The sequence below is a fragment of the Denticeps clupeoides genome, chromosome 7, assembly GCF_900700375.1.
Source record: "Denticeps clupeoides chromosome 7, fDenClu1.1, whole genome shotgun sequence".
In the NCBI taxonomy this organism is placed as follows: Eukaryota; Metazoa; Chordata; class Actinopteri; order Clupeiformes; family Denticipitidae; genus Denticeps; species Denticeps clupeoides.
The window spans coordinates 7,218,648-7,238,933 of NC_041713.1; the positions used below are offsets into that span (position 1 = coordinate 7,218,648).

General features: G+C 43.6%; 1 protein-coding gene across 1 annotated transcript; it reads right to left on the reverse strand.

Moving 5' to 3' along the window:
- Positions 1–774: 774 nt before the first annotated feature.
- On the reverse strand, positions 775–19,913 carry foxk2b (forkhead box K2b). Its single transcript, XM_028986835.1, has 9 exons — positions 19,413–19,913; positions 12,836–13,030; positions 10,421–10,568; positions 10,000–10,146; positions 4,994–5,187; positions 4,294–4,502; positions 3,904–4,197; positions 2,870–3,076; positions 775–2,473 (listed from the first exon to the last, which is right to left on the reverse strand). The coding sequence occupies exons 1-9, from the start codon at positions 19,706–19,708 to the stop codon at positions 2,247–2,249; spliced, it is 1,917 nt and encodes a 638-aa protein (XP_028842668.1). The 5' UTR covers positions 19,709–19,913; the 3' UTR covers positions 775–2,246.
- Between the last annotated feature and the right edge of the window lie 373 nt (positions 19,914–20,286).

Here is a 20,286-nt window from a genome sequence, read left to right on the forward strand (position 1 = left end):
TATGCTTCAACCTACCCAACCAATAGGAAGACATTCTGAATACAAATATAAATTGTATGTTAAGACCTACAGTGGATATAAAAGGTGTACTCTCCTGTTTCAATTACACTCTTTGTTGTAAAAAATATTGTAATAACCGCGTTGTAACAATTTCCCACCTTTAAATGGGACATATAGCCCTGACTTTTCTCCTCTGAACCAGTTTTTGCTTTAGCAGACAACTCAGTAAAGTGGGGAGAAAAATCCTACAGAAGAGCCAAACTTTATTTGGGGTTTATCAGTCTCATTAATTGATTGCAGTTGCGAACCCAAGAAGACTGAATGCTGTAATTAAATCAAAAGGTGCTTCAAAAAGTATTAGCTTAAGGGTGTGCACACTAAATCTATATGTAAATTTAGTATATTTGGCATTCCTTTAACAATCTGTCTTTTCTGTTTTTGAAATTATTTATAGTGTTTTTTTTTTTTACACAAACCAGGCATTTTTTCAGGAAGAATTAGTGAGATGGATAAGATTAGGCTTGATGTTTCATCTTGAATTACTTAATGGTCTTGTTTGCAGGCAAATGGAGACAACCAAAGATATTAGACAATTATGCTTGTGCAGCACTGATTTTGAGTAATGAGGACTGTGTGCTGCTGCACGCAACACTGCCCTCTGGTGGAAGATTATGTTCAGGCCATTCAGTAAATCTAGGCAAAATAAAAAAATTAAAAAAAAATTAAATACACAAAGATTGTACTTAATAGAACAGAAAAGAGGGATTCATTTCATAAGGTTTTAAATTAATTTATATAAAAAAGGGAGAAAACAAAAAAAGCATTTTACCCACTGAAGCAGAACATACATTGATCTCTTATTTGTTTCTTTTTTCCCGCTTTAGAACATACACAATCTGAGGACAGACGTATCAGGTCAGCTGGTCAGAATAGAATAAATCAAGCAAGAGTCTGCCAACACCACAACGTCAACACAGCCAAGGGAAAATTGAACAAAAGAAAATAATAAAATAAAAACAACAAAATCAAGAACATAAAAAGAAACAATAAATCAAGTGCAGATCTGGTCAGATTCAAAGCAGGGTTTTTTTTCTTCTTCTTCTTCTTCAGTTAAAATTTTATGGTTATTGGCTTAGGTTCTTTCCTCTAGTCTGTTACATGCAAGCCTGACGAAGCAACCGATCAACTACACATGGAAATAACATTTTTTTTATATATCAGTTATCTGTCCACTTATGAAAATATGTAGGCAGGTGTAACAAGACAATTTGGATTTATCAGAAAAAGACAAGGACCCAAAAAAAAAAACTGAAAACTCAATTGTTCATCTTAGAAAAGAAACCACTCAGGTTCACTGAAATAATAATAATAATAATAATAAAAAAAAAAAAACAAAAAAAAAAAAACTATAGAGTCCACATACAAACGCAATGAGGATTTTTAGTTTTCAGTTGCAGTGGAGCAATGAAATGACACTGCAGGCCCCCCCAGCCCCAGTGTTGGTGAGTTTTATTTATTTCTTTATCCCAATATAGTTACTGCAATATATATTACTGTTTCCTTGACTATGTAATTAACATCAAAAACGGGAGAAATAAAAAGAACAAAAACTAAAACGAATCCTATGCGCCACGTTATTAACAAAATACTGCATCTTTCTACGTAAAACCGCTGAGGGGGCAGGAGGACATGGACCGGGGTGGGGAGTCCAGTTTTTAGTTCGTGACGGGCTAGCTGCCGGAAGAGTATGGGAATCGTCCGAATGCTGTGATCCCTTTGCGCTGAGTGAGAATGAGGAACCGGCGGTGGGTTTCTGGCCAGTCAGTTTGCCCAGAGGCATTTCCTGGGTTACGGAGACGGGTCAGTCCAGCGTTTAGCGTGATAGTTGAGTGAGGGGGTCGTTTTTTTGTAGTTAGGCTCATCTGCAGTATTTTACAGGAGATTTAAAGGAGTCCTGTAAAGGGTTGTCAGAGGCCATAATGAGTCACGGACGGTGCACCTTTAAGCTTTGTTTTTATAATTACTATTAATAATTATATATTTTTTAATTCTTTATGTCTACTGGAATCCTATTTATATTTTCACTTTTAAAAGTCCTATAACAAAAAAAAACATCTTCTCCATTTGGCACCTCAGGAGATTTGATGGAGCTTGCATCCTAATGGACAGGAGGAGTGGAGAGTAAGACAGAGAGAGGTGTTGGAGGTGAAGGTACATGTACGCTTGCTTGCTCGCTTTGATAGAGACTAGTTGTGGCCGCCCTTCTCACTGGCCGCCCCTGTGTCCGTGTCTACTGCCGACGCGGCGCTGGGCTCGGAGATGCCGCTCTCCTCCGTCTCCACCTTCAGCCGCTTGGCCTCAGGCTGCTCGCCAGCCGGGCCCTGCGCTCCATTTTGGCGTTTCGTGGGGAGGGAGGCCGAGGCAGAGGCGTGGGTTGCCAGCATGTGGAGTGGGCTGGCCACCGCAGAGGTAACTGTTGGGGAGGAGAGAAGAGTCACATGACAAACTGACCTCTAGCTAGTGACATTTGCAGTAGGAGGTTACACCGGTGTCACATCCAGGGTTTCTGCAGGTTTAAAGAATCCAAATTTACAACTTAAGACATTTAAAGATTACTAGTCATTTTTAATGATACTTAAGAACTTGATTTTGAAAAATGTAATGGAAAACTTAAGGATTCATGGAAACTCTGATTATCAACCATTGATGATAAATGTTAAAATATTAAATTACATATCAAATCAGCTACAGTCCATCAATGTCAGTAATGTTGATAACTAAAGGAATGGAATGGTAGATATGCATAGTTTTACATACAGTTCTTAAAAAAACAAAAAAAAACAAAAAACAAATATGAAATCTGTCTAACCTGGGCTGGCTGTGGCCTGGATGGCAGTGGCAATGGGTACCACATGGGTGCCATTCTGCGTGATGGTCTTGATAGGCAGCTGGTGCTGACCCAGGGGTGCCTGCTGCACTATAGTAACTGTCTGGAGGGTTACCTGGGCTCCCTGGATAATGCGGTTGGAAGCGCCCAGTGCTGTGGGGTTGATGGTGGGCATGGCCTCTACTTTCACTGGAACAGCAGATACAGCAAGTCAGATATATTGTCCCTTGGGGCAGTGGCTCCCAACCTTGTATCTATGCTGAGGTTACCAAAATGATATTTGTAAGCATTAAATGCATAAAATCCCAATAACCCACATGAATAAAAGTGCAGTGATTGTCATTGTGGAACACTGCAGCACAGCACACGGTGACACAATGAAATGTGTACTCTGCTTTTAACAATTACCCGTGGTTAGGAGTGGGCAGCCATGACAGGCGCCTGGGGAGCAGTGTGTGGGGACACAGTGGCACCTTGGGGGCTCGGGATTCGACCCGGCAACCTTCTGATTACAGGGCCACTTCCTTAACTGCTAGGCCACCACTGCCCCTTATGCTATATAGACTATATAGCATAGTCTATATAGACTACAGACTAAATCTTTTTAGGTCAGGGGACTGCGTCTTGGGTGGCTTAAGAATTTGGGGGCACCAGACCGGCATGGGGGGCTTCACGAAAAAAAGGTTGGGAACCACTGCCCAAGATAATGAGCTAGGCTGCATAGGTGAGTTTTACAAATACACACAAAGGGTTGGGCAAAATGTGTTTAAAATCCTAATGATTTGTCTAAGAAGAATATATGTATGCATACACTGCAATCAATGTATTACATACATGGTACCAAATCCTTTTTAATACCACAGCAGAGGCATTGTAAACATATTAAATGTTCTAAGTACATTCAAATGTATTCTGATGTATACATATTGTTTTAACATGTGAATTATTATTATTATTATTATTATATAACTGTTTATTAGTAGTAAAGCTAGATTGGAGCAAGGCCCCAGCCTCACCTTTGGCCTCAGTGTGATCACCGTTCTCACGCGGTTCACTCTTGACAGTCGTGACCTGCCCCGTGGCTGCGGTACTGTGAGTGGTCACAGGGAAATTGTTGGTGGCGCTCAGGCCACCCACGGTTGACACGGCAACGGCAGGGATCTGGTGGACTACGTTAACCGTCTGCATGAGAGGCTGCTGGGAGGTGGCAGAGGCGGCAGGCGCGGCCACTGCGTAGGTCACTGGCTTGATGGTCTGAGGTAGCTGCCGCTGCACCGTGATCAGCACCGGCTGGCTACTGAGAGGCGAGCCTAAAAGAGGCCAGCCAATCAGAGACCAGCGCAATGGGGTGGAGCAAGATGTACAAGTGACAAGTAAGAAAAGAACCTTACCAGTGAGGATCTTACCAGGTGTGGTCTGAGCAAAGTGCGCTTCTTGTATGACTGCAAGTTTGGGCTGCACTGTTGCAGTCGTCGTTGTGGGAGGGGCAGGGGCTGAGGCCGAGTCTGATTCCATGGGGACAGGGGAGCCTTCCCTCGATAGGCTGTCAGGGGTCTGCACACCACTGGAGTGGGCGGAAAGCACCCCAGAGTGGTTGGGAGAGGCTGGGGCGCTCCTGCACGACAAGGTAAGGATGTTTTAGAAGCTGTCTGCGATTTTGGGCTATATAAGGCATAGAGACTATAAAATATGAACTGAGGTCAGCACAGGTTTAACTGTTAATCAGAAAAGGGAAGTACTGGATGACATTTTATTGATGGTTTATCACCAAAGGAAGCATTACAGTATATTAATTATTTTTTTATGAACTTCAGTTACTTACACTTATCTTATTTCCTCAAAACCTAGGGTAGCATAATAACACTGGCATAACACATCCATTCAAAATGTGCAGTCATGTCTGGATGGAGATATCATCTACATTACACAAATCTTTAATTAAAGCAAAATGGAAACATCCAGTAGGCTGGTTCTTAATGAAACAATGATCTGCTGCACTGTTCAGTTCCAGACACAAGGTGGCACTGAGTGAATGACTTCTGAAGGAAAGCACTCAGTGTCCACATATTAGGATGAGGTCAGGGAAAGGACTGGGTGGGTACCAACCTGGAAGAGAGGGGCCCAAGGGGTGTGCGGAAGCAGGGCACACCCCGCGGCCGTCGTTTCCTGAAGGCCTGTTCGATGAGCTTGCTCTCGGAGGAGGGGTCGATTCTCCAGAAGGAGCCCTTGCCCGGCTCCTCCTGGGACCTGGGCACTTTGATGAAGTAGCGATTCAGAGAGAGGTTGTGCCGAATGGAGTTCTGAAACAAAGATGTCAGAAACTGCTTGGTGGCTGGGCAATAAGAGTTTTTTTTTCTCATCAGCAATCAAAATAAAAACAGAGGAGATATATATATATATATGTGTGTGTGTGTGTGTGTGTGTGTGTGTGTGTGTGTGAGAATGATGAGAAAGGATTAATAAGAGAATAAGAAACCTGTATAATGAATGGAATTATGAACACAACACTTTAGGTTACAATTATTTTAAGATTTATGGTGAGAATCTTTGAGCAACTACAATTATTGCAATACAGTTATCTACAATCTAATGATTATGATATCTGTCTAAGTGCAGGGAAAAACCCCACAAATTAATACTACTAAAAAAAATAATAAAAATAATATTTTTATTATTACTCGTGTTTAAATAAAAGCCTTTATATGTGCAGACAGACTTCTGTATATTTAGCTTCAATGAGCAATTACAATAATTACATCTAATTTTAATATTAAGAAATGTACAGTTAATTTATGCAATCTTAAAATTTATTACACCCAGTAAGTAATATGAATAATCATAAACACCTATGACACAAATGCACATTCATGAACTCTGTTGCCACTAGACTCCGTGTTGTGTGGTTATATTGAGGGAAGAAATGCTTGTTGAGGACCTCATCGAACCTAGGGCTGCACGGTATAAACATTAAGCAATATAAAATTATACCGGCCTGCCGCAGAAATGTCATTTTCAAGAGGAATGAATAAAGTCGCATCACCTGCGCGAAACCACGCCTACTTGCAGTAGGAGCCATTAATTTCCGGCGAGAGGACAGAGCGCGTGGCAGGGTTACCACAGATCATTAACAAAAAAATCCTAAAGTAGAGGGTAGACTATATATTGCGATATAAAATTTGATAAATACATTTAAATATAATTGAAAATGAAAGGGTAATGCATATATAGCAAAGGCACAGCAGCAGAAAGTTGAATATTAAACTTTTTACAGACACATCATATCTGTAACATATAGCACAACCACTTACCAGATAAAACAATATCTGGGCAATTCTACTGAAAATGGACTGTCACACCCATAAGGTCAATGAAATACCACGTTTTGCATGAAGTGAGTGATCATATAAAATGTTAGTATTTTCTGTATTCAGCTGTAAGTGTTTACATTAAAAATATTGTAATTTGTATTGTATTTAAATAACACTATGCTTTTATCATCCAGATTTCAAGATTTTATTTGGCAATTTTCAAAATCTTAAACAACTTTTTTTACTTCTCAGGGCACCAAACAGGTTAGGACCGCCCCTGGTCAGTTCCATGCACGCAGTGAGTGCCCAATTGGTACCACTTGCACGATCGGTTCCGCAGCTGTGGTGGTCCAGGTTGAGCACTGACACGCACTACGTTCAGTAAACCTGGCAGATTACTGACAGATTGAAGGCTTGTTTTATTTGATTTATTGGGTCTGCGGTATTTAAAAACTCTAGATTTAATGATTACTAGTCATTTTTAATGATATTTAAGGCCTTGTCTTTTTTGGAAACTCAAATTTAGGGCTTTTTAATGATTCGCAGATACCCTGCTGTGTGCTCTGTGCTCTCACCCCAAAACCTAATTGATCGTGCTGCAAGTAGGCGTGGTTTCGTGTAGGTGATGTAACTTTTTTGCAAGGAGCAGATATTTTTGTGGAAGGCTGGTAATCAAAATCTTCCCTGATGGCCAAATTTATATCACATACCATTTATACCACGCAGCCCTACATGTTAGTGTCCAATCCATGCTACCGCAAGCACAGAACCTGCTTACAGCAAACATGGGAATGACCAGGGGTTATTTGCCCTGTACATCCATGGAATCCTGGAGGGGCTGCATGATAAAATACATTATTTAAATAATTTCTGGACAATACTCTTAAGATGAAGACAGAAAATCCTAAAATTTTACATAATCACTCGCATCATACAAGTACTTGGTATTTCACTGAGAGCATTTATACAGTGTTTTAAAAGAAATCAAAGTTCATTATTTTATTGCATAGAATGACAATAATAAAAATAAACTTTTCTTTGGAACCCAGATGTCTGCCTGCACCAGGAGAGTTTTCTCGATGGGTATGGGAGCGAGCAGTCGGCTTTGACTAGACAGAAGTGAACCTCGAAAGCAGAATTCATGCTGTCTAACAATAATGTTAGAATTTATACTCGACAGTCACTTACTACACCATACATAAGAGTATTTTCTATATATCGGCCAGTACATATTGCTTCATTGCAGTGGGGCCATTCAGCTAATTTTCAGGCTGAAAACAAAGATTAATAAAAAGTGCGATTTGTTCTATGATTTCAATTTATTCTATACGATCATTTAATATGGCCCCCTGGTGGCCAGATGTTTTTTGACTTGAAGAAACCAGTTTATTTTTCTCGTATTCGCTACATGGAGCTGAATGAAAATGCGCAGCTGAAGATCAGAAAAAAACAAGAACATGTCAGCATATTGATGCTTCTTACGACACTTCATGGGCTTTTTGGTTTTTTTAACACAGCCTCAGTTGGCTCAAAGTTTTGGCTCTACGCTCGGCCCGAAGCATCTGTTCTCAGGCCTGCCTGCCTGTTCCAACGGTGCTTCCCTCAGCCATGCTCTGTGTTTTTTGAAGGCAGACATTTTAAACCCAGGCTAATGCAGAGAGCTGAACATACGAGTTAAACCGTTCCCAGTGGCTGTCCTCTCGGCCTTGTTTCATTCCTGCCTTCTGTCGTTCTAATCTGCTGTGAGCATCAATGGATTATTAATGATCACTTCAAACTCATTAAGATAGCCTTACTGCACACACAATCACAATTCTGGCTGCCACGGCTAAATTAAGATGATCTTCTGTGATTTTTACATTTAAGTAGCGGGATCTGCTGCATATCAAATCTCAACCAATAGTCAGCCAAAAACCAGGGGACAAAAAAAGCATAGACTGTATGAGAGGCAACTTGAAATTGTGACAGTGATCCATAATGTTAGAAGCAGTAGGTGACAACATAGATATATACACTATAATAGAAAAAAAAAAAAAAAAATTAAAAAAGTAACAAAAAGGGCCGTATGAGGGACTGAATCGTAGAATCTGCGGAAAAATGCGGAATTTGGCATTCCTGGTGTTTCCGGTTACACACGTTTCCGTTGAGGCGGGATTTTCGCACACACCAGCGCAATGTAAACGCATGTTCAGCGATGGCGAAGAGGCTTGTCAGTGCCGAATGTTTAGACTGGAACAATACCCAAACTATTTTTAATGAATCGGAAGAACAAATATGACGACCACTTACAGTCAATAACTCATATCAGAAGCAGAGAAAAGCAGCAAACTAGCATGAGCCAGTCATGCAACAAACCAGCTGATTCAAAATGTGGTTTTATCATCATGGTTCCACTTCATTATGCAAGTGGGCACTATTTTTTTTTTTTTTTTGTATTCCAGGTCAATGTTTATTCATTTGATCCGTTTTTTATGTTGAGGTCAAATGTGAGATGCTTATTTTACAAAAGGAAGAATGTGTTATATTGTGAAATAGCTCTTTGCATGAAATGCACATATTATTTACATATAAATGGTTTACAAAAGCAAAGAGTAAATGCCCAAGCAGTCATTAAATGAAAGTCAAATTGCAGGTTATTTTTTGCCCACCTTCTCCATAATCAGTTTTTAGATGTTTAACAGAATACGTGTAATTCAGAAGAATAAAAAATGGGGGGGAAAAATGAATTTAGGGGAAAAAAAAAAAAAAAAAAAAAAAAAAAAAGATTTCATAGGGCCCTAGAAATATATATACTAGACATCATTCAGCCTCTCAGAATGCGTCAATACTGCAGTCATATTTGGACGGGGTTCCAAGCTCATTGAACCACTCTGACTAGCAGAAATTATGGACTTTTGCACCACGTACATCTATAATAACGAGCAAACAAAGAATCAATGCATAACATTTCATATGTAAGATTTTATTGGATCATCTGGTATGTTGTGTTTGACAAATAATGCTATTCATGTTACAACCAGAGCATCTGTCTTCCCCACCACATAGGAAAGACACAGCTTCTGTTGTGACACCTCTAGAAATTGCATAGTTAGCTCATTGTCTGTAGTTCTTGAAAAATATATACAAGATGCCTCTGTGTATGGACCTGACAAATATTTTTCCAAATAAGCAGGTAAATGGATGCTCATCACATTAAATATAAAAAATTATGGATTTTCATATAACTGAAGGCAGGTCATATCTTAAGTCAGACAATGTTGACATGCTGGTGCTTCTGTACTCTGTAGATATTTATTTTTGTAAGCCCTTTGTCTTGAGTAAATTTGATCATTTATAAGTTATTTTTATTTGAGATTTGATTTTGAACTGAAAGCCTTGTCCATTTATTGCTGTCTAAACTAAGTGAAGTGAAAGTGAAGTGATGTCACATGTGATACACAGCACACGGTGCACACAGTGAAATTTGTCCTCTGCATTTAACCCATCACCCCGTGTGAGCAGAGGGCAGCCATGACAGGTGCCCGGGGAGCAGTGTGTGGGGACGGTGCTTTGCTCAGTGGCACCTCAGTGGCAGCTTGGCAGATCGGGATTTGAACCGACAACGTTCTGATTACGGGGCCGCTTCCTTAACCGCTAGGCCACCACTGCCCCAGAAAGTGCAATAAAATGTTTTACCTAAAATAATGAATAATCGTGGTTACAAAACTGGTAAAGATAACCGTGATTATCGTTTTGGCCATACTCGTGCGGCCCAACCTTGCTGGATGAATAAACGGTGCTACTCTTGATGCAAGCCACGCCTACCTGCCAGCCCTTGTCTGCAGTCCTGTAGTAGGGGTAGTTCTTTGTGATGTGAGTGTAGATTCCGTTTAGTGTCAGCTGCTTGTCTGGGGCCATTGTTATGGCTTGGACTATCAACTGGGCGTAAGAGTACGGAGGCTTCGAATCATCCTGAGGAAAAAAATAAATATATATATTATTCTTAGTCTAGCACCCAACACTCTCCGAGCATGTTCTTCAATGACAAGTCTAAGCCTTATCAGGGCTCTTAGTTTGTATACTTGATATTCTATAGAAATCGAACGAGAATTGCTGGTGTCTTCCCATTGTAAGTCGCTTTGGATAAAAGCGTCTGCCAAATAAAGTAAAGTAAAGTAAAGTAAAGATGTAATCATTTCCAGCCAGTTCAATATTTGTGTCTTTGGCACAAATGTATTCTGCTCACCTTTGGACTGTCCCCTCCTGAGGCCTCTTTGTCATTCTCCGACTGAGAGTTGTCCCCAATGAGCTGCAGGTCAGACGGCGTTATCCGGCTCATCCTGTACCCAGAGGAACCAGCACCACGAGGACTCGATGGACAGGAGTTTGCCGCGCTGAAACGTAGGAAAAATCATGTGAATGTGAACGCCTGGTGTCTTACGCTCATGAGTATTCTTACTCGAGTATTCTCCAATTTCTCTGGTAGGCAGGGACATTAGAGGGCTGTGAAGCAGGCAACAGTTAGTGACCTAGCTATGATAGCAGACCGCTAATTGGATTGGAAAGCATGGAAAACCATGCTTCAACTAGAGAGCACCGAGCAGAGAACTTGCTCCGGGGGACAGTTTCGTATCGTTAGCCATGTGGCTATGAAAAGCATACAGGCATACAGTGAGCTCACTGACGCATTTATGTCTAAAATGCTTCCGTCCTCTTCGCTGCTCAGGCCTTTCAGCTTATGAAATGAGTGCAATGCCTACAATTAGCCCAGATGTCACAACTAGTTGGGGATTGATCTTTGTAGAGGCAGCCGGCAACCATACTGCACAGAGTACTGAACCTGACATGGCAGAGAAGGCACCAGCAACTCAAGCTGCATGTGGCTAAGTGGCATGAAATAAGCCAAAGAGTATGTAATGAGCCAAGAATTCGAGTTCATTAATTCCCGCTGCAAACACTACACATTCAGAACACCCTAAAAATGGAAAGGGCTAAGAAATCTTTTCAGCCTGGAGCATCTGGAGCCATTTTCAATGTGAGAGTGAAGGGAAGGCAAGAAGAGAAAGAGACTTCCAGCCTGTTAAAAGCAGACTGACTGAGAAAGATGCACAGAAACGTGTACTCCTGAGCTCAAAGTCTCACCACTGACAGAACACATACGTGAAATTAGTGTAAAATATTTCATATTTAAAAAAAAATAATAATAATTCATTCTAGCGCCACTTTAATACTGCACAGACAATTTATGAAATAACGTCTGAATTACAGTTCACTAAAAAAAAAAAAAAAAAAAGGTAAAAGGGGCTTAAGTACTATAATTTATTGCTCCCTTGTCCCTTCTTAAAATTAAAACTATTTGGTATGTTTTGCATTTCTTATGTTCAAACCAGTTGAACTGTCTCAAATCAACTTTTGTCCTGCACAAAGAGAAAAGTTATGTATAGATGAGAGAGGTTAAATGTGCCCGATATATGAACTAGTATAACAAAACCAGACCATTTAGCAAAGTGCTAGCCAACTCTTCTGGTGCAGGCAGCCTGACCCTAACAGTGAAAAGTATTTTATGCATTATTTATTTCACACACACACACACACACACACACATATAAACATTTGAAATTTTTTATGCTTTCAGTTGTAATTGCAGTCATATGATTCAATAAACATAGTAATAATGTTTTGTTACATTTTTACAGTGCCCATGATTAGCTAGTGGGCTAATAAGTTACATAGCTTTTAATTTCTGAAAGATCAAGGCCCTACACAGAAACACTAAAAAAAACTACTTCACTGAGAGAAATGAAGCACGTATCAAACGTTTATTAGGAAAGTAAATCATATTAGTGCTATGTGTAATGAGTCTCTCACACACACACACACACACACACACACACACACACACTTTGCTGTGGCATCTGTGAGACTTGGTTAGCATATCCGCTAGCACCTGACGCTGCCGGTCACCCCGTAATTTCCCACCGGTTGACACAGAAAGGCCGAACGGCCTTCGTTGTAAGCGCAGCGTCCTAAGGGCTGAGCATGAAGTTGCTTTCTTAATATCAGTGCTTTTCCTCCAGTGCTTGAATTCCTGAGCTCGGCTGTGTTTGCGTTTCCTCCCTGCAGCTGTGCACCGCTTGTTTCAGCTGCAGTGCATTCGTCAGCCATTGGGCTTCAGTCACCAGCCCTTTGTTTGCTCTGCAGCTTTAATCGGCATTAGGAGCAGAAAACTTGATTAGACTCGTACGGCGTATTGTTAATTTGCATGGTAAACGCTAAAACATGACTGCAGTGGAGTTGTGCTTAGCAGGGTGATTCGATTGATACCTCTGGCAGCAAAGAAAGTCACCCTCTGAAGATTAATAGTCTCCAGTCTTTATGCATGCTTTTGGTGGAAGGGAAAGGGAGGCTCACTGCGATAAATAGTAACAGCAAAAGGCGGACAGACCACCAAATTAGCATCAGGCCCTATGTTGCACCACTCATGAGGAACAAAAAGCAACCTCTCCCGAATGCATCTGCACAACACCACACACAGACGCTTAATGTATAATCGGGAGGAGAAAACGCATCCTGAATATTCCTTTTCTTCTATTGATCCATAATGTACACCTGAATGTTTCATTTCCACAGCCCACCACAAGCGTTGGAGAAACAGGCTCACCTGATGGTGCCGGTGGGGGATGGCAGGGGACTCATCAGGTGGGCGATGTTGTCTGGAATGTTAATGGTGAGGGGTGAAATGTGTGGTTGCACGGCCTTGACTGGCGATTCGGGGGCTTCCTTCTTCTCCCTCTTCACACTGGACAGTGCCGTGAACGTGATCTTGATGTTTGTGCTGGGAAAGCGAAACGTGCACCTGCAGGATGAGAAGAGGTTGGATCTGGCTTAGTGACATGCAGATAAACAGTATTGATTTCTGGGTCTAAACAGATTTATTAGATCCTTTTTAGTGTAGTGAGGATTTACGAAAGAAAAATACACACTGTCGCCCCAATGTTAGTATCACAGTTAAAACATGATTTTACAACATTAAGGGTGTAGTTTTTGAGCTTTGCTGATGTGCATATATTTTGTTCACCCAGAACACGATCTTTAATGATTAATTTTAAAATGGGTGGAGTCTAGTGACTATATTTGGGGGATTTACACCATTCAAATTTGCCATTGTGTTGTTGTGCTGATGCAAAAGCAATGCTATGCATGCACTGTGCATGAACCCAACCTGTACACATGACCGTTTAGGTGATGTTTTCAGAAGTGCAGTCATGGCTGTACCCCCATTCAATTCGATGGGGGCCTGCTAATAGTAGCCCAAAATGACTGCGCAAAGGAGGTTCCTAAATGGCTGCAGTGTGGCAAGTCTTGCTAATAAGAATTTTCCGTATAAATCTCCTCCCTAGTCAAATTACTACCTCAGATCATGGCTCACTGCAGCGCTAAGGCCTAAAATGAAGCCATCTTTGCATTAATATCTAATTAAACCAGCTTTCTGGTATAAAACAGGTCCTGTAGTATTACATTTTTAGGAAATATATACTCCACTTATTCAGAGCGTGTCTGACTGCCTTCTTCAGGCTCTAAGGATTATAAATAGCCAAATATCAAATGCCCAAAGTAGGTCTAGCACAGCTGTAAATAGACTTTGATGAAAGAAAAGGGAAAAGATCAGCACGTTGCTGGCGTATGGAGGATATTTCTAGACATCAAAACATGCTAAACTGATAAAATATTTAATAGAGCACACAGCGTGCATGCACACTTATATGCTGTGGCAACCGTTCCAGCGATAGTTTTTTTAATCCTGCTTTTTACGTAGTCACTGGCGTCTGACACTCTGTGTTGGAGGTGTGCCATGCGGGTAAAACAGATGTTACAACACTTCAAACTAAAAAAAAAAAAATAAGTAATAGGTTTCTCGCCGTTTCCTGGTGTTTCTAAGAGCAGTGGTGGCTTGGTGGGTAAGGAAGCGGACCCATAATTGAAGGGTTGCGGGTTCAAGTCACAAACCGCCATGGTTCCACTGAGGTCCCCTTGAGTGAGGTTCCGACCCCACACACTGCTCCCCAGGTGCCTTTTATGGCTGCCCATTTCTCACTAATCTTGATGGGTTTCATGAAAAGTGTGCACACCGTGTGCTGTGCTGTGTATCACAAAACCAATTACTTTCACTCACTGCGCAGTGTTAACCTCAGCGAGTAGAGAATCGTGGGTAACTTGGTTACAAAGCAAAACACCACAGAACCGCTGTGTACATTTTGTTTTAAAGGTCCCACGACATGACATTTTTTGGGGTCTTAGTGGTCCCCTAATACTGTATCTGAAGTCTCTTTCCAAAATTCAGCCATGGTGCCAAACTTTAACCAGTCCCACAACGAGACGCAGGACACGCCGTTTCTGTGTTTGTGGCTTTAAATGCTAATGAGGAGAAGAGAGGCGGGACAAGGAGGAGGGTGAACGATAGGAGCGAGCGGACATTCGTGGAAATGATGTCATCAACGGCATTCACCAACCACAATGTTTGGCACGGACATGAAGTCGTGTCAGAGTTTTTCCAGAAATAAAATGTATCGACCCGCCGGTTCTTCAGAGGCTCGCATGACTGAACAAAAAAATAAATGAAAAAGTTTACATCCAATCACTGAGCAACTGAAATTATTCGCATGTTTTCAAGCCATGATGACCGGTGGAGCTACTTTTTGTTTTTTTTTTTTTAGGGGAGGGATAGGAAATTCTCTGGGTGGACAAAGCATGTGAAACAGGAGGTAACTTTTCCCTGTATGACGACGTAACGGGAAAAGGAAAAAAAAAATCCAGATCAGACCATCTGAGCTGCCCGCAGAATAGTCAAAGCACATTTTACACATATCTGCATTTCTAGCCACAATTTTGTCAAATTTACATTTACAGCATTTATCAGACGCTCTTATCCAGAGTGGCTTACAATCATTAGTAAGAGGGACAGTCCCCCCCTGGAGCAACTTAGCGTTAAGTGTCTTGCTCAGGGACACGATGGTAGATTTGAACCTGGGACTTCTGGTTCATAGGCGAGTGTGTTACCCGCTAGGCTAGCATCACCCCGAGAAAGGAGCCTGATGAAGGAAGTGATCTGTCGGACTTGGGGAAGAATGGTGTTGGAAGTGCGACATTTTATACATAAGTAATGAACTACCGCCAACAACGATGTTCAAAAAGAACAGACGATATTGAGAGACAGTCGCGAACGCGCCCGCACCATCAAATGTGAGCGCACTTCCCTACATAGCACCATCCCAGCGCGTACCAAGTAACATTAGAACATGCAGCCCAAACGTTGCTGTGTACCAGCTGCCATTTCAGGGGAGAGACACCATTTTTAATAAATTGCCAACGGGTGAGTTACTGTCCATCAGTGTGTGTGTGTGTGTGTGTGTGTGTGTGTGTGTGTGTGTGTGTGTGATGTGTAACGCTCTCGTAACAGTATGTCTGCACCCATCTGTTTATATGAACGTTAACCACCACCACAGTATTCAGAATGACCCATATCAGGGAGAGTTCTACTGATGTGGCGCCGGTGAGTTGCGGCGTCACAAGGCCCACAACCCCCCCCCCCCGAAATGCTGAACTTGGAGAGACAACCGCAGCCGCAGGTTCATCCTAGGATATGGAGTTCAAACTATAATTTAATGCAAATGTCATGAGGCGCATGTGAATCTTTCAGCTAAAAGCCCCGCCCACATCTGCACAACTTCAGGTGCGTTGTGACAGAGCTCGCCAGTTAGGAAGCGCCCGTCGCGCTGGTCAAACAGAAGCCGCCCCCGTCTATCGAGTGCCATTTAACTTTACCGGTGAACCATGAGCTCGACACTGCAAACAGCGCGCCGAGCGCCCTCTCAGCCCCGTGCGCTACGGCCAAACAATCCGCTCACCTCAGACCACGCTGAGAGGCGGACATTGTGCGGCGCGCAGCGGCATGGCAACCACGAGGGTTTTCTTTTAGCAGAGGAATGCTGGGCTCTCGCGGCTCAACACAGCATTTTTTTCTGGGGCAAATAAAATAGCCGTACGGATGCTTGGGATGGGAATCCCAGACGCCTACAGTTTAATGATTATTAAATGGTCTTTTTTTTTATTATACTTTGTACTTTTAAAAGACAGATATTCGTAATGATCCAAATTCATTGCGACAGTCCGCTTTTTTCGGTTTATCACACATAGGTGCGAGGTGACGCCAAATGCATTAAGCACCAACAATCTGACCAATGCAACCTGCAACGACTGTTGTTCATACACTGGCATACGGCATCTATGTACCGACTGCAGTGATGTTAAAACATTTACTGCATCCTACCGATGACATCCTCCCGCTCCAAAGATGTCTGCAGGCAGATCTGGTGGCTGGTGCACTACGGTTCAGCCTGAAATCCAGGCGGTGGCCAGACCTGCTCACAAGGAGGTTCACGCCCAACCAGCGCAATTCACATGCGCGTTAAAAGCCGAGAGTGGCAAAGACATGGAGGACAAAATTCCAATACAGGCTCGACCACAACAGGCCTCACGTCCAAAGTCTACAAACAGAACATATACTTCTGCTTTGTTCCGTCTCGCCATTGCATCCAAACTCTGTCCGTTTGGAAGCAAGTTGGATGAAAGCACCTCTTGCAACACGGCCAAGGAATGCTTTGGAACTCCAGACCATTGTGAGGGAAGCCTTCCGTCTCCCTCCCTCCCCTTTCTCTGGTCACATTTTTATATTCAGGGTAGCACCTCTGCCAATGGCCCCGCTGCCCCCTTTATTGTGGCCAAAGTTTGAAAACCGAAAAAGCGCTAGTTGCTATGATGTGTTTCACAGGCGTGGGCGGGGCCAACAGGAGTTCAGTGAAACAATGGAGGGTTTTAAAAACCCACAGAGAGCAAACTTAAATTTTCAGTTCCCGTACAAAATTCACAAAAACATTAAAAACTGACATCAACAGTATCTCTGCTAACTGAAGGAACAGGATATGAAGTCAGAGGGACGGACCACGATTTTGGAGATGGTGGTGGTGGTGAAGGTGGACCGGTTCCAGAGGCACTTCCTTCATTCCACTGAATGGCCCGTGGGGGGGTACTCTAGTCAGAAAGCAAGAAAAATCCCAAGCATTCTGCCCCCCCCGGTAGGTGACGTAGCCTGCGCAACATCTTGAGACGTAAAACACCCCAACGTCCGAATGCATTTACACTGGGACTCATGCCGCGTCCATCTTCCCCTCCAGGATTTGCTCTGGAAGAAATTAAATGTCTCCTCGCCGTTGGAGAAGCACAAACATAAACCATTCAGCCTGAAGAATGTGAACGTTTCTGGAGGGGGGGGGGTGTTTCTTCCTAGAAAGCACTGGTAGTACCAGCTGAACCCTAAAATTATAACACCGCCACCCAAACCACGTGCGCTGCATTTCAGCAGCTTTAACCCAACAGACTCCACTGAAGTCACCTGAGAGTGAGAAGGGTTACGTGCCGATGTCTGTCAAACAGGGCTTTGAAAATGAAACGCGTGCGAGAGGAATCACTTTGGTACGAACGCAAGCCCATTTCCTCTTCCGCCGACAGAAGCCGGGGCAAACCGGGGTGACGTTCGAAGTACGAACCTCCCGCCTCGTGCCCAATCCTGCTAAAGAACGGACGGGGCCGCTGAACAAACCTCGGGGAAATCTGTACCTCGCCGCATTCTTAGCATACCAGCCTGCTGTCACAGCGTTAATTAACAACACCGAAGCTCCTTCACCAGAGCTGCGGAGGAACCACCGCCCCAAAAGGAACGGAGACTAATGCAAAATTAAAATAACTAAATAAAAAAAAAGTTTAGAAAAGTTTTAGTTTCTTCATGGTGTGAAATACAAGTCACTTAAAACAATAGATCTTATTTCTATTGTCGACCACAATGTTTACTTACGCTAAAACATGCCACAAGTGTTCACCAAGCACAGTAAACGTGGTGCAAGCACTGTACACTGCAAGCTCTGCTGTCATGTGCTTCGGGAGAAGCTTGTGACGTGAATATCAGAGATTTTTTTTTTTACTATTATTAATCTACGTGCATCTACGTTTGGTTTGGTGAATAAGGTATCAGACTTAATTCGTGATGAACGCTGACAACTGCGACGACTGGCATTACAGGCAAAAAAAAAAAAAAAAACAAGGGAGCACCCAGTAGCTGAACCTTGTACGGTGACAAATTGGGTGGGTCTGAATTTGAGAAAAATAAATCGCTTTTCTAGAACAGGTATTTGAGGAACCGAAGCGCTATGAACGTGTGACATGGGGGTTAAATGCCGTTTAAAGATCATGTGCGTGTGTTAAGAGACATTTTTGGCCAACCCGGTTGCCTTGCCCTGCACGTGGGATTTATTATTGTATAGGCTGGAGTTGGTTTAAATTGAGAGCTATTGGCTCCTCCCACTCCCACTGAGCAAACTCAGAGACACAAATAATAATAATTTCTTTCACTTCTCTGGCCACTAGAGAACATGCTGTAGGTTGATTAAAAGCACTTTCAAACCGGCCTACGTGAAAACTATTACATTACAACATGCTACACGTAACGCATTGGCAAAAAAAAAAAAAAACACAATTGCATAAGTCAAAAACGTAGACAACACGTGCAAATGATTAATCCCTCGAGCGCTTTACCACAAACCTTCGAAACCAGACCGCCGCTCTTCATGTGGTAAAAGCCTGGTCCGGTGGTGCACGTACTCGGGTGTTTACACGGCGCGCCCGGGGGTGCTGCCTGCCACGCAACACGTCACTGGACGTCGGCCACGGGCAAACGTTCCATTTATTTACCTCCCTTCCCCCGGAACTTAATCCGCGCGTATCCTGCGCGCAAAGAGAGAAAAAAAACGACGACGACGACGACAATAATCACCATCGCGCCGAAGGTCTCGGCTCTTTAGGCCGAGGCTGCAGCACAAAGGCCGAATTCGACGTGAGGAAACGTTTCCTGCTCGAAGCCAACGCGCACGGGCCTGTGTTTTCACGTGCACGTAAAACATATTGCAATACCGATTGAATAAAACAATATATAAACACACATATACGTAGTATTATTAACTAGGATGATCGCAGCCACGGGAATAACCGGGTTAGAAACCCGAGACGCGCAGCCTCCCCAAAGGACACTCTCAAAGGCGTTCACCGCGCCAGGAGCACGTGTTCCGCCGAGACGCAGGACAACAACAACAATACGAGCGGCGGCGGAGGACGGACTCGCGCGTACTTACACCCGGGGGAGCTGCAGGGGAGCTGCGCCCCGCCTGAGGAACACGCCGTCCACGAACACCCCGTTTTTACCCAGGCAGCGCAGGTAGAAGTCCCCGCCGCCCGTGCCGTCCTCGGCCACGGTGAAGATCTCGAGGTGCCGCCGGGAGATGAAGCTCGAGTGGCCCATGCTCACGTCCACCGAGCCCTGCGACGAGTTCCGGCCGATGGTCACCGAGCGCTTCTTCATCATGTACTCGAACTCGCGACCCTCGAGCCGGGCGACGGCCGGCCCGGACAGCCCGCTCACAACCGCCATTTTCAGCAGGACAGACGTGCCAAATTCCCCGAACGCGTTGCAATTTGACGCCGGTGCGGATGCGCTCTGCGTGGTATCGCTAGCGGCCAAGTCGGGACGCGGGCATCTAAACGAAGAGGGTGAAAATTTGGTGGGGAACGTGCCAGGCGAGAGACAGCGGTTCCGACCCACCGCCGCGACACGGAGAGAAAGGGAAGGGGGGACCAGCCAACCAAACGCCGCAGGAGGCGCTCGCCTCGCGATCGACAGCGGAGCCGACCAATTATAGACGAGACGGGCCGCGCAGTCGTGGGCCGACAGCCAATGGGGTGGCCGCTGCGGGCGCTCGGCGAGTGAAGGTCGGTTGGCCTGCGATTAACACGCATGTGTCGGCGGTTGGCAAAACGCGGCACGAAGTGTGTTTAAAAAAAAAGGGGAATGGATTTCTGGACTCCCGTGATAACGCGGGCGTTTTAATAATAATAATAAAAAAAACATATCGACATTTTTTTTGAGCGCACGTCATTCTGTCGTGGTGCTGGGTGCCTTCGTTGACGCTAAAGCGTTGGCGAAAGATGTAAATGGTGCACGCTTTTCAG